At 53.0% G+C, this 15,328-nt stretch overlaps 1 protein-coding gene across 1 annotated transcript; it reads left to right on the forward strand.

Annotated features, from left to right (window-relative positions):
• Positions 1 to 4,983: 4,983 nt before the first annotated feature.
• On the forward strand, positions 4,984 to 9,862 carry LOC100592644 (alpha/beta hydrolase domain-containing protein 17A-like). The gene is given in 6 exon segments (XM_030799794.1): positions 4,984 to 5,231; positions 5,332 to 5,479; positions 5,852 to 6,037; positions 6,372 to 6,465; positions 6,468 to 7,020; positions 9,241 to 9,862. Coding segments are annotated over 6 exon segments (1,635 nt in total). The 3' UTR covers positions 9,647 to 9,862.
• The last annotated feature ends 5,466 nt before the right edge of the window (positions 9,863 to 15,328 follow it).

Here is a 15,328-nt window from a genome sequence, read left to right on the forward strand (position 1 = left end):
TCTGATCAGAGGTTAATATCAAGAATCTATAGAGAACTCCTACAACTCAACAACAACAACAAAAAACAGAAACAACCCAACTAAAAAAGATCCAGGAAAGTTGTGGAGGACATGGCTGGGAACGAATACTGGGGCATATGGTGGAGTAATTCAAACTTCAATGACCAGTCCATGAGAGGGCATTAAAGGATGGAGCTGTGCTTTGGGAAGACACTTTGAGCTGTTCTGTGTGGGGTCTATGGAAAAAGGGAGGGCTCAGGGCGGCAGGAGAGTTAGGTATGGGTGGGATATGGTTTGGCTGAAACTGAGTTTGGCTAAGAGATAGACTGCAGAGAAATAGAATTCTTATGAATAAAGAGGAAACCAGAAACTCCAAGCTGCCCTGGAAGGATGATCTATTTTTGGGGAGGGGAAGCCAGACTTTCTTTGAAATTTTCCTTCCTTTGGAGATCCTCTATTAATTGCTAAGGTCCCACCACACTTTCTGTGTAGTAAAGTGTTGAGTTGAATTGTGTCCCACAAAATTCGTATGTTGAAGTCCTAACCCTCAGTACCTTGGAATGTGACTGTATTTGGAGATAGGACTTTTAAAGAGGCAATTAAGGGAAAATGAGGTCATATGGGTGGGACCTAATCCAGTATGATGATTGTCCTTATAAGACCACGAGCTAGGACAGACACATACAGCAGGAAGGCCATGTGAAGACACAGGGAAGAGACGACCATCTGCAGGCCAGGGAGAGAGGCCCAGTGGAAACCAGCCCTGCTGACACCTTGATCTTGAACTCTAGCCTCCGGAATTGTGAGAAAACAAATTTCTGTTGTTTGTGCCTCCCAATTTGTGGAACTTTGTTATGTCAGCCCTAGCAAACTCATACAAAGTGTATAAAAAAATGACCCTTCTTTTGATGTCTTATAGCATGGTCGTGGGAAGACATTTAAAATAGGCTTTTGGGTCAGGCACAGTGGCTCATGCCTATTATCTCAGTACTCTGGGAGGCCAAGGTGGCTTGAGCCTAGGAGTTTGAGACCAGCTTGGGAAACATAGTGAGATTCTGCCTCTACCAAAAATTTAAAAATTAGCCTGGAGTGTTGGTACGCCCCTGTAGTCCCGGCTATTTGGGAGGCTGAGGCAGGAGGATCATTTGAGCCCAAGAGTTTGAGGTGCAGTGAGCTATGATCACACCACTGCACTTCAGCCTGGGTGGCAGAGTGAGACCCTGTCTCTAAAAAATAAAATAAAATAAAATAAATAAAAATAAAAATAAAATAAAATAGTCTTTTGTAAAAGTTGAGAGACAGCAACAGGGAACCAAACTCACAAACTAAGATAAAACTAACAACCCATCTCAGGCATAAAGGGTCTGTCCAGGGATGGAAGCCTTTGGGTCCTCCTACTCCTCTATGCCTACAAGGGGGAAGCCCTACAATATGGCCATGGGTATTTTGCCATGGAATCTTATGCTCACATGTGCTGAGACCAGAGCTGGCATGCACAACCACAAGTGGCCTGTGCCTGGAATTTGTGACCGAGAAAGGAGCCATAGAACCCAGGTGTCACAGCCACAGAATTCTCCAGAAACCAGTCTGGACTTCCAGGGACTTCAAATGGCCATAGTGTCCCCATATGCATGCTGGGAGGGCTGCGCTGTGCAGAAGTGTCTGTAAACATTTGGATGAGAACTGTGTGTTTTGATGTCCCTGTGCTCCGGTCCCTGCGTGCAGCCAAACAGGCAGGTGCCATCTCATCATCTGCACGTAGAGGGTAGCGATGGTGAGAAAGATTATAGGAATGCTCTCTGGCAAAGACTAATCCTCCAAGATGCTCCAGGAAAATGGTTTTGGACGCAGGAATTGCCAGGTCTGGATAAACATAGTTCAGTCCCTCAGATGTTTTGAACATGACTAAATGTTCGGCTGCAAGGCCCTTCATCCGAGGCCTTCAAATAGTTCACGTTAAATCCTGATCCTGTCCCAGACAGTGGCCAGTGAAGAGTTATCTGATCCACTGCTCTAGTAACCAAACACCTTGGAGAGTTTATCCTTCAGAGATAAAAGCGAACCAGTGAGAGAGTTAAAGTTTCACACTGAGCTGCTGGAACCACACTGCTTACACAGGAGGGTCCAATTCCAGTCTTCTTTGCTAATAAAGTTTCTTTATACTGGGATCCTCATTTTCCTGATGTTTAAAACAAAAAAAGTCATGCCTTAGTATCTGCAGGGATTGATTCTAGGACCCCCTGTGTATACCAAAATCTGAAGACGCTCAAGTCCCTTATATAAAAGGGTATAGTATTCACACACAACCTATATACATCCTCCAGTACACTTTAAATCACCTTTAGATGACTTGTAATACCCAGTGAAATGTAAATGCTATGTAAATAGTTGTTATCCTATATTTTTATTTGTATTACTTATTGTTGTATTGGTTTATTTTATTTTATTTTTTCCTGAACATTTTAATCTCTAGTTGGTTGAATCTGTGGATGTGGAACCCATTGATATGGTGGAGGGCCAAGTGTGATAATAGAAATGTGCCTTGGTGGGCGGCGCAGGAGGCCGGGCCGGGGCGCGGAGGGACAGACGGATGCACGGGCGGGCGGCTGGGAGCCATGGAGCGCGGCCCTGGCCAGGGCCCGGGGGCGCTGGCCGGGGTGGTGAGTGCCGGGCAGGGGCGGGGGCGGGGGCGGGGGCGGGGGCGGGCGCGGCCGCGAGGGGTGGCCTCGGTCCCAGCCGCAGCCGTTTGGGGACCCGGGCCGGGCCTCGAGGGCCTGGCAGCCCGGTTGGACGTCCCCGAGACCCCTGCAGTCCCAGGGCTGCCGCGGGTCCTGCCCGAGGAGCCCAGAGCAAGGGCGCGGACCGCGGGTGAACGTCTGTGATTGGGAAAGCCCTGTCCCCATCCATTCAGCCCTCCGGCGTGGGTTGCGCTCCCACCCTCCTGCGGACGCAGCCCCTGCCTTCGGGGAGCGCCCGTCCGAGCCGCGGATTCCGCTCTTTTGCCCCGAAACTGCCCCCAGCCCGACAAACTCTTCGTCCTCTGGCCCCCCATGGCAGCTCCCAGGGGCCCTCCCGAGCCCTGCTTCCCAAGCAGCTCCCAGTCGCTGTTTCCCTTGTCAGGCTTCTTCCTGCCGCCCTGACTCCTGGGCAGGCTTCCCGGCCTCCGCTTGCGTCCGTTCTCCGGGATGCAGCCCTTCTCCTATGTTGTCCATCGCTTGCTCGGGACTACTTCGTGGCCCCGCCATTTCTCCCAGGATGAAGTGCAAACTCTCGGGGGCGCGACCTCACCCGTCCCAGGCTCTGTCTTGGGACCCTTCTGCTCACTTCTTCCTCCCAGGGTCTGCTCTAGCCAGGAGTCTGCTCTGTCACCTTCGGGCTTTTGCCCCTGCTTGTCCCTCTGTCCCATCCCCTGTCCCCTGGCCCGTTTGTCTGCCCTCTGATATGGCCGCGCCTCCCCCGAGGCGGGTTTCCCACCCTGACTGGTTGAGTGAGGTGCAGTCACCGTCTCCCATATGTAGGTCATCTTCCAGTATTTTGGCTTCTCGGTTGCTTGCTGGTCCTCAGAACACCTCTAGCTTGCAGAGGAGTGCCCAGTTAAGTGCGTGGGAACGGAATTGGTGAGATTCAGTGTGTCAGGGGTGTGTGCCCAGTGAGTGAGGCGTCTGGGTTTGCACTCCCCAGTCCACGCCCATTAGTGACACTAAGGAGGTTCCAGGTACCTGTGGCTGGAGAGGAGAGGAGACTAGACTTTCCCTTCCCTGTCAAAGCTGGCGGAGCTTGGGGATTCTTTTCCTCCTGTGCTTCCTCCTTAATTCTTTGCTGCCTACCACTTGCCCATTCCTTTAGTGAGTGGCAGGTCATGGTCCTGCTCTCATGGAGTTTCTGGTTTGGAGGTGGGGGGAGATCTGGCCGAACGTGTGAAAAATACAAGCTGTGGAAAGAGCGTGTAAGGGGTCCTGTCCCAGCTTCGAGGACTCTGAGAGCGTTGGCAGTGAGGTGCAAAGGGTGGTTGGGATGGGCAAGGTTGTCTAGTGAGGTTGGGGAGGGGAGTTCCCGGCAGAGGAGCAGAGGCAGGAAGGGGCAATGTGGCTTGTCTTGGGGGAACCAGGGGTGGCAGGGTGTGAGATGGGTGAGTCTGGAGAAGTCGGTCTGAGCCGGAATTCGGACCTGGCAGGCTGTGGGGAGGGCTTTGATCTCTACCCAGGGAATAACGGGAGGCCCCCCAGGACACCCCAAGAGGGAAGTGGCTCCATTGCATTTGTGTCGTGAAAGATTGTTTGGCTGCTGTGGGAGAATGTCCTGGAGCAGGTGATCTGCAAGGAGGGAGGCTGTTGCTGTGACTCTGGTGAAAGGTGATGGAGGCAGGGACCGGGCGGTGGCTGATGGGAGACAGGCAGAGCCACCGGGCTGGTGACGGACTGGCTCAGATCCAGTGGGCGGAAGGAGGTGTCAAGGATAACATCTTTGTTTCTGGCATAGTTAGTGGGGCCCTGGCCATCTCGGTGTGCCCTTTCGTCTCCGGGGTCTCCAGGGGCCTGCTACTGCCCACTGGGCTCTCAGGACCCAGCTGCAGGATGCCACCTAAACTACAGGGCCCTCCAAGTCCCCAGCACTAGCGGGGCAGCAGCGGTAGGGCCTGGGCCTCTTTGAGAATATGTTGAAAAGCTGACATCAACCTCGACGCTGTGGATGCTGGGCCTGATCATTCTTTGGGGTGGGTCTGTCCTGGGCACTGCAGGGTGCTAAGCAGCCTCCACCCAGTCCCCAGTGGTGACACCCAAAACTGTCTCCAGACATTGACAGGTGTCCCCAGGGGGAGACTCGCCTCCATCTGAGAAGCAGAACCAGCCTGACAGTCTACCACCCCCCTGAAAAGTGCTTGCATGTGCAATTTGCCTCCCGCCTGGGAGTCTGGGGGCACTGGGATGCCATCCTTGCCCCACCCTGGCTTTCAGAGCTCTCTCCTCTCCTCCTTGTGTGCCCATGAGTCGGGCTCACAGGAACGTGGGTCTCACATCAGGTCCCGAGGGAGCAGGTGTGTTTCTGGGCCTGGGGCTGCTCCTTGGTGGTGAGGGTGTCCCCACGAGCCGTGTCTGTGGCGCCTGCAGCTGCCTGCATGTCCATCTGTGTCCACATCTGCCTTTGAGCCTCATCTTCCTGGCCCCACGGTTTTCTCATGCTGTGACCCAAAAGCCGAGCATTCCAGGGTGTTCTGCTGCTGAAATTGAGTTGTGAGTGTGTCTCCGTCCTCGCTCCAGTCTGAAGGAGAAGCATGGTCGGTAGATAGATGTCTCAGACCTTTGCGTTTTCTTCACATCTGTCTGTTGGCAGCTCCTTACACTATCATGGTTGCTTTAGCAACTTAGCTGTTGTCGACTTAATGCGTTTCATGACGTTCTGCAGCAAGGAAGAAGGTCCGAGTTTCCACTCTGAATCAGGCACCTTCGCTCCCCTCCCCGCTCACTTGACTTCCTGTGGGGTATGTGGTGTCTGCGCTTAAGATGAGAACGCTGAGGCCTCAGGAGGGCAAGTGACTTGCCCAAGGTCACGGAACCCTAAGTCAGGAGTGGAGAAGATCCCCCTGACCCCAGCCCACCTCCCCTGCCCCTCAGCAGGCCTGGCCCCAGCACAGAGAAGAGCCATTGTCGCTGCTCTTGGGGCCCTAGGAGCCTGGGATGTATCCTGCCTTTGTTTCTAGAGCCTTTGTTTGTTATATTTCCTCCCTCTCCAGACATTGCAGGCCGGTGGGGCCCCGCGCCTGTGCGCGCTCACGTAGTGGGGCCTATTTGGGTCCCTCATGGGTCCCTTCAGTCCCAGCTCTGTCCTTGCCTCAGCGGCCCGTCACCCGTAGGGTGGCAGAGATGGGCCGGGGGAGGGAGTGGGCAGCAGTGCGGACCGACTCCTGGCGCATGGGGTTTCCCTGGTGCTGGAGCCGGGCGTTTGGCGGAGGGGGGGGCTGGGGTCATATCCCCTGCATGCCCTGCACCCCATGGCTGTGCTCACGTGGCAAGAGGTGGTGATCGCCAGCTCAGGAAAGGTGGGGGTTCCTTCCTCCTGTGGAGAGGGGGCTGAATTGGGGTCCCCTGAGCTGTAGGGTGCAGTGCCTGACAGGCCGTGGGGAGGGCTGAGGGGATGGGGACCGACAGGCCACGGGCCCATGCCACTCCCTGGCACGGGTGGATGCCCCGCCTCCCGGGGGTGCCCAGCTGGACTGTGGCACCCCCAAAGGACCCCACATGTCACTGTTCCCCCGCAGGGCTTCCCACGGCACGGCATGGAGACCTGTGGTTGCGAGGCTCCCTGGGGCTCGGCTTGGACCGCGATGGGGCTGGGCCCTGGCCTCCTAACGGGGCTGCCGTCTGGGGCTGTAGCTGGGGGGGCGCCCTCCCCCCTGCCCGCGACTCGGAGCACCCCCACCCCTCCCCTGCCGGGCCAGGCCGGGCGGCGTTGTTGGCGGGGGCCCCGGTGAGGCCCGGCCCGGGCGGCGCCCGCCAAGAACGGGCTGTCGCTGAGTGAGCTCTGCTGCCTCTTCTGCTGCCCGCCCTGCCCCGGCCGCATCGCTGCCAAGCTCGCCTTCCTGCCGCCGGAGGCCACCTACTCCCTGGTGCCTGAGCCCGAGCCGGGGCCTTGTGGGGCCGGGGCCGCCCCCTTGGGGACCCTGCGGGCCTCCTCGGGCGCACCCGGGCGCTGTAAGCTGCAACTGACGGAACACGCCGACTTCCAGTACAGCCAGCGCGAGCTGGACACCATCGAGGTCTTCCCCACCAAGAGCGCCTGCGGCAACCGCGTCTCCTGCATGTATGTTCGCTGCGTGCCTGGCGCCAGGTACACGGTCCTCTTCTCGCACGGCAACGCCGTGGACTTGGGCCAGATGAGCAGCTTCTACATTGGCCTGGGCTCCCGCCTCCACTGCAGCATCTTCTCCTACGACTACTCCGGCTACGGTGCCAGCTCGGGCAGGCCTTCCGAGAGGAACCTCTATGCCGACATCGACACCGCCTGGCAGGCCCTGCGCACCGGGTGAGGGCGACCCTGGGAGCAGCTCAGCCTGGGCGCACCCAAGAGGGGACCAGGCCTGGGGCCGGGGGGCGGGCTTCCCTGGGAGGAAGGTGGGCGCCCCTGCAGGAGGGGAGCCACAGTGGATGCACAGGGCCAGAGAGCCGGACAGGCGAGCTTGGGTGTGCGGGTGCCGCCTCCACATGGCTGAGCTGTGGCCAGGCGATCCTCCCACACCCTGGCCTGTGGAGCCAGGCTCCTTGGGAACCCCTGGCCTGAGGACGGGAAGGGGCTGAGCTTGTCACAGGGGCCTGGATGCCACCCGGCGGGAGGGAGTGGGTGGTGTCTGGGGGTCTGTGCACGTGTGGCTGGGAGCCCATCGGCCGAGGCAGCACTTGGGGCAAAGTGAGGCGAGGCTGCTGTATCCAGGTCCCCAGGCCTGGCCCATGAGGCCCTGTGGCTGTGGAGCTTGGCCATCCCGGGGCAGGGCCTGCAGGGTCAGGTGCAGACCCCCAGCACACACCTGAGGTCTGGGCCAGCCTCAATTCCAGATCCAGCGCTCCTAGTCATCCAGGTCCCCAGCCCTGTGCTTGCCTGGGCCTTTCACCGGTGTTTGAGCACCGCCCGGGCCAGTGCTGCTTTGGACGAGGAGACCCGGGTAGGCCTCTGGTGGCCTTTCCTGCTTGCCATCCACTGGGGCTGTCTCGTCCTGGCCCTGCCCAGCCCACTGGTCTGACCTGCTCCCGCAGGGACCAGGCACAGCTCTGAGAAGTCAGAGGCCCTGGGGAGGTGGGGTCCTCGTTGCCTTGGTGATATCGCAGGCAGTCCCTGCTGTGGGCCTGGGAGCTGGTCCCTGGCACCACCCTGGCTCTGGGGAACTCCCGGCAGTGTGGGGCGCTGACACCAACCACCACTTCATGCGACTTCCTCGGCCCCTCCTGTCTCTACTGCCCGGGCCACTGGCAGAGTCACACCCGCCATGGCCAGCTCTGAGCTCTGTCTGCTCGGCCATCTGTCCTGCTGCCACTTTGTCCTGCAGGAACCTAGGCCCAGAGCTGTGAGGGGGAGGCCAGAGTGTGCCCAGGGCCTCCACTGGGGATGTGTCCTGTTTGTTTGAGTGGTGACATCCAGGTGGCAGCTGGGGGCTCCTGCCTGTAGCAGGTGACAGTGCTGGGCTGGCTCAGCACACTACTGACCATGGCTGCCAGGGAGCAGGCCAGGGAGGCTGAGGCAGAGCTGGGGCCACAGGCACAAGCCAGGCAGCATCCTTTGGGGCATGGGTGAGTGGTGAGCTGTGGAGTGCTGCCGGGAGGCTGGGATTCCAGGCCAGGGACGGGGACAGCCCTGCTGGTGGAGTCCGAATGCCAGGCAGAGGGGACGCACACCTGCCCATGCTCCTGCCTTGCAAGAGGGCATCTGCCTGGGATCAGAGCCTGGAATGTGTGGGAGGAGAGTTGTGGGGTCCCAGCATGGGCAGGGTGGCAGGTGGGTCCCGCGTGGTTGGGACTGGGCACGAGGAGGCCTTGTAACTGGTGCTGGATCAGCTGGGTCAGGGGCCACACACCAGTGACCTGGGGGTGGGGGTGGCCTTGGGTGGGAGCTGGTGGTGCTGAGGTGGCCGAAGTCTTGTCCACTCTCAAGGGAAGGTGCTGGTGGGAGGGGGTGCCACCTCTGCAGCCACCACCCTCAATGCTGACCTGGGTTGCACTGGCATCTCATTGGGCGTGGGGACTCCAAGAGTCCAAAATTGGGTGGAGACATATGGGGACACAGCTGCCTGAATTCCTCATGGCCAAGGGGGTGGGCAAGGGCTACAGGGAGGAAGAGTGTCAGCTGTCCTGGCCAGTGCACCAGGAACGGCTTTCTAACCCGGGCATAAAGGCGTGAAGCATTCAGGATGTGGGGGGCACACAGTTCCCAGTGTGCACCTAGGGGTGACCAGGAGGAGGAGAGGCGTCAGGGCCTCCCCTACACCCGCCCCAGGGGCACTCCGTAGGCAGGATCCCTGCAGATCCTAGCTAGGAAACGCCAGTGAACGGCAGCGCCAGGGAACAGGGCAGGGCTGCTGGCTTCGCCCACTGCCGCGGTGTTGGGGGACTGGTGTGGAGCCTGGGCCTGACCCACTGACTTGGCTGAATGGGGAGACTGGAGGGTCGCACCCGGAGCTGGGCCCGGGGACGCCCGCTGGCGGGAAGGGTGCGTGCGCGTCGGAGGCCGCCGCTGACCCTGCTCCGGCGCCGCCAGGTACGGCATCAGCCCGGACAGCATCATCCTGTACGGGCAGAGCATCGGCACGGTGCCCACCGTGGACCTGGCCTCGCGCTACGAGTGTGCCGCGGTGGTGCTGCACTCGCCGCTCACCTCGGGCATGCGCATCGCCTTCCCCCACACCAAGAAGACCTGCTGCTTCGACGCCTTCCCCAACATCAAGAAGGTGTCCAAGATCACGTCGCTCCTGCTCATCATCCACGGCACGGAGGACGAGGTGATCGACTTCTCGCACGGGCTGGCGCTCTACGAGAGCTGCCCCAAGGCGGTGGAGCCGCTGTGGGTGGAGGACGCCGGGCACAACGACATCGAGCTCCACAGCCTGTACCTGGAGCGCCTGCGTCACTTCATCTCCCAGGAGTTGCCCAGCCAGCGCGCCTAGCGGTGGCCCCAACCGGCCGGACCTCAGCAGTAAGGCGGCCCCCGGACCTCGCCCCGCGCCGGCACCCCAGGGGCTGCATGTGGACCCCCGGGCGGCCCAGGGGACCCCGCCCCGACCCAGGGGCTGTGGACCATGTACAGGCAACAGAGCTGCTCACTCCTTTCCTTTTGGAAGCAAGAAGAAATACGTGAAAACGGAAATGAAAGATTTAAAATTAAAAAAAAAAGAAAGAAAATAAATCTCAGAGATGTTAAATAATTTTCCAAAGGTGATTTAAGTAGATATTGACAGAGCCTCTTTCTAAAAAGCTAGAAAATCAAACATCATTTCCCAGGACTTCTAGGGAAAAGGGGGGACTTGAGAAGCTAGTTGCATTTATTCCCATATTTACTTCACAGACCAGCTCTTGGATATTGGCTTCAAAAATTATAAAAATAATAAAAATAAATGTTTTTTTGGAAAAAATTAAAAAAAAGAAAAGAAAAGAAATGTGCCTTGGTGCATGGCCTCTAAGTATTTTATCAGTTTCAAAAGCAAAAAGGGATTGACTTTGCCACAGTAAAGCTCTGGAAGTCCCTGCACATAATAAGCATTCAGGAAGCCTCAGGGGTGATGGTGGTAAAATGATAATGTCCTGATAGCTCTTCTAAGAGGCGTTTATCCCTGCACTAGGGATTCTTGAGACATTCTATGATACTACCGTGCTGCACTCTTTCTTGTTTTCTAGTCTTGAAGTCTAAGTGGCAGAATGACACTAGATGAGCCATTAGGTTAGAAATTTAAAACATTTGAAGCAACATAAACAAGTGAGTTGTCAAACAGCCGAAAGTGATGTTTTAACAGCCAAAATGTGACAAATATAAACACAGGGTCATCAAAGTGCAGGCATTCTAGTAATACACAGAGGTTTGGAGATTTGTACGTTTTTCTTCTTATGCTTTCATTCATTCATTCAGCAAATACCTATTTTATGCCAGAGACTGTAATTAGGCAGAGGAATAAAAAATTGTAAGACAAGTCCCAGCCTTCGATGGGCTCCATATATATAGCCTAGAAGGAGTCCAGTAAAGAAATAAATGAAGAAATAAATTCAATAAAGCATAATTAGATCCATAACAACTCGATTTGGTATTCATGATGTCAGCAGTCTGTGAGCAGTCATGCAGTGACGTGCGGTAATTTTAATTCTGCTGAGGCACTGAATGAACTGATGGGCTGAGAATAATAAGCAGAAACAAGGCACCAAACAAAAACAGACCAGCTGACTTCTCGTTGCCCGTGTCTCAGAGATGCATGGTTCTCCATGGTAGCCACCAGCACAGCTGCCTTCTTGTGATAAAATACTTTCTCAGTATTGTCTGGAAGAAACAATCTTGATACAAAAGCCAGATGCTATTGATGATGGAAATGAGGAAAAATTAAATTCTTCTAAGGAAGCAATTGCTCTTATCCAGAAAACAGAAGCATTTTGAGAGGAAGAATAATGCTGTATTGGACACCACCATGGAAAATCATGAAGTGCTCAGAGTGTAGCCCTCATGAATAGGATAAACTTTATTCCATGTGCCTTGTGCAATGGTAGGTGAAAGATGTCAGGAGACAATTCATAAAGGAGGTGGTCTTGGATCAGATTCTTGGAAGATAAGTCACGTGCTAACCCTCTGACTAAGGTCAAGTGTTAATAAAGTGCCTGACCTGTTTGGAAAATACAGGCTGAAAAACCAAAGGAACTTGTGTTTCTGGCCAAGATGGAGTGATAAGGACTGGACTGACTCTCTGGCCGGAAACAACAACAACAAAACAAACAAGCAAACAAATATCGACAAAATATACAGAACAACGGTTTTCAGGACACTGGACATTGGACAACAAAGAACAGTGATCTCTGAGAGACAAGAAATGAATGAGATGAATCCTATAATAGCCTCAGCTCACACCACTGAGTTTCCAGTTCATGACTCAAGGAGGAGAAATCCAGGAAGAACTCAGTGAACTCCCTGAGTTGAGGAGAAAGAGCTGAGTTTGGGCAGTCTAAGGATGCTAGGGGTCATAGGACCAAAGTACCAAAGAGGAGAGAGAGAGAGAGAGAGACAGTGAGAGAGAGAGAGAGTGAGAGAGAGAGAGCCCTTGAAAACTCAATAGAGTACTGATTGGTCCACTTGTGTAAGAACAAAAACAACGTGAGACCCAGGGAAAGGACCAGTCAAAAGAATTTGAGGGAACAATACGTTGTGCTCACACAAGGGTGGAAGTAATACCTGTTTCCACCATCCAAACTGGAAAAACTCATAATTAAGTAGGCTAGTCGGAAAGGCCTTGATTCAGTAGTGGGCAATAATTAGCCCTAGACCTGCCTAACGAATCTCAAACGCAAAATCAGAAAGGATCAAACTGTTTCCAAGTAATTTAACTGTACTGTAAAACAAAGCTCAAAAATATTTGTAGGAAAACAAAAATATCCAGCACCCAACAAGGTGAAATTCACAGTGTCTAGCATCTGATCAATATAACCAGGCGTGCAAAGAAATAGGAAAAATGACCCACAATGAGAAGAAAATCAATCAAGTGAAACAAACCCAGAGCTTACACAGATGTCAGAATTAGCAGACAAGCAAATTAAAGTGGTTAGTATAACTGAATTCAAGTTGAAAAAGTTAGGTAGAGAGGTGGAATGTATGTAACCAGAAATCTCCAGCAATGACATTCATAGGTATGTCAGGGCTGGGTGCAGTGGCTCAGGCCAGTAATTCCAGCACTTTGGGAGGTGCAGGCGGGTGGATCACCTGAGGTCAAGAGATCAAGACCAGCCTGACCAACATGGTGAAACCCCATCTCTACTAAAAATACAAAAATTAGCAGGGCGTGGTGGCACATGCCTGTAATCCCAGCTACTTGGGAGGCTGAGGCAGGAGAATTGCTTGAACCCGGAAGGCGGAGGTTGCAGTGAGCTGAGATCACGCCACTGAACTCCAGCCTGGGCAACAGAGTGAGACTCGGTCTAAAACAACAACAACAACAACAACAAAAACAAACAAACAAAAAACCTTTGAACCTGAACTGGAATTATAAAATTGACCTAGCGACCTGAGGCTCTCTCCATCTCACTCACTTCCAGTCCTCTAGGTCCAGCTATGACTGAGGTCAGCAGTCAGCCTGGGGTCCCCCACTGCATCTCAGTCGAGGGCTCCCTCTGGGTGAAGAACAGCTTGGCACAGGCTCCCAGGCACACAATCTCTTTCATGTCAGGTGACAGGATTGTGATGTTTGCAGTTTTGTGGGATGAAAACACACGCAACAAAACTTTGGCCAAGGGTTTATTTCTGTGACATGCTGAGCCACTTACCTTCTGCCCAGAACTATAAGGTAAAAATTTACTTTTATGATTTTGCAGCCATCTATGGAGCATGTGGTATGAGTCAGAATTGGTGTTTTTGCCCAATTTAGAGACTAGTGCAGAAGACAGACAAAGAAAAAGACAACTCAGGCCTAATACACTGTGCTTTTTGTGGGGAAGCGTGGCGTGCTGTAGGAATACAAGAGACAGATTAGTAACCAGTCCTCTCAGGGAGTTTAAGAACTTTCCAAAAAATAACAACCTGAGACCTGGAGGACAAATGAGAGTCAGGGAGATAAAGAGCAGATGGAGGTCACAAGAGAATTTCCAGGGTTAGAACACCAGTGCCAGGGTCTGAAGGTAGAGAAACTGTGAGTAGTAACCTACCCATCACCTAGAAGGGAAAATGTACTGGGACATAGTTCAAAGCACCATCATGCTACCTTTTGGGTTACAGGGAAAAAGGATCTTAATTGGCTAAGAAACAGGCCATAAACAGGTTTTTATTTTGTTCTATTTTGTTGTTTTTATTGCACAACTTCTTAGACCCTTAGGAGTCCTTTTATATGTTTATCAACAAATCCTGCAATGGGCCTTTTTCCTCCCTGACAAGTACTTAGTGTGGCCCATGGAGCCCAGAGAGGGTAGAGCCATATTGGTGAAAGTGCTCAGCTGGAGTACAGAGAACAAAGTGGATGAGAACTCCACCCAGCACTGGGGGGTCATTCCTGTGGCTCCTTGAGCAGCCCTCAGCAGCACTCCTTGTACCAGCTTTCAGGGACAAACTGGCACTTGATCAACCTTGCCATCAAGACTGTGGCTCCTATTCACAATAGCAAAGACTTGGAACCAACCCAAATGTCCATCAATGATAGACTGGACTAAGAAAATGTGGCACATATACACCATGGAATACTATGCAGCCATAAAAAAGGATGAGTTCATGTCCTTTGTAGGGACATGGATGAAGCTGGAAACCATCATTCTGAGCAAACTATAGCAAGGACAGAAAACCAAACACCGCATGTTCTCACTCATAGGTGGGAATTGAACAATGAGAACACTTGGACACGGGGTGGGGAACATCACACACCGGGGCCTGTCATGGGATGGGGGGAGCAGGGAGGGATAGCATTAGGAGATATAACTAATGTAAATGATGAGTTAACGGGTGCAGCACACCAACATGGCACATGTATACATATGTAACAAACCTGCACTTCGTGCACACATACCCTAGAACTTAAAGTATAAAAAAAAAGAAAAAAAGAACCCTGAGTTAGATGTACACATAGCAACATGGTTAGATTTCAGAAGCAGTGTTGAATAAAAATGAAAAACAATGAGGTCTTAGAGCACGATATCATTTGTATGGATTACAAATATATCCACACTCAAAAGAATAGTATATATTAAAAATATTATCCAAAAAAAAGACTGTGGCTCATGGATGGCTGCAGGACAATTATTCCTACCCCAACTACTTTTTCTAGCCAATGAGGTGCTAAATAATGAGAGTTATTATTATTACTCAGTGCCCTTCCGAAGTAAGTGTTCTGTTCTTTATACAAGTTTTCCTGTTAATATGGTTTGGCTCTGTGTCCCCACCCAAATCTCATTTTGTAGCTCCCATAATTCGCACATGTTATGAAAGGGACCCAGTGGGAGATGACTGAATCATGGGGGTGGGTCTTTCCCATGCTGTTCTCATGATAGTGAATGGATCCTCACGAGATCTGATGGTTTTAAAGACGGGGGTTTCCCTGCACAAGCTCTCTCTCTTTGCCTGCTGCCATCCACGTAAGATGTGACTTGCTCCTCCTTGCCTTCTGCCATGATTGTGAGGCCTCCCAAGACATGTGGACTGTAAGTCCAATAAACTTCTTATTTTTGTAAATTTTCCTGTCTCGGTATGTCTTTAACAGCAGCATGAAAACAGACAAATACACCTGTTATCTGATTTTCAATAGGCCTTGCACTGGGCACTAAAGAAATGCCATATTGGTTCAGTGTTCAAAGAAAAATGTTAACGGTCAAGCTCATTTCGCTTTTGGGAGTTTGTGGTTCTGGGACCGGGGCTGTATACTTAGAGGACCCACCTCAACTCTTTCTACAGCAAAGCTACTCAAAGTGTTGTCCCCACATGGGACCAGTGCCAATTCACAAACTTTTAAAGGGCTGTGGTGAAGTGAGTACAGACAGTGAGAATAAAACTTTAGAACACTTGATAGAAATTTGATGTTGTCGTGGCATCCAAGTGCATGATAGTGGGCATGTTCCATCTCCCATGGCCCACTTGTATGTCATGTCACTGACTGTGATGAATTAGAAATAAAGAACAAACAAAC

The sequence above is a fragment of the Nomascus leucogenys genome, chromosome 19 (genome assembly GCF_006542625.1).
Source record: "Nomascus leucogenys isolate Asia chromosome 19, Asia_NLE_v1, whole genome shotgun sequence".
Classification (NCBI taxonomy): Eukaryota; Metazoa; Chordata; class Mammalia; order Primates; family Hylobatidae; genus Nomascus; species Nomascus leucogenys.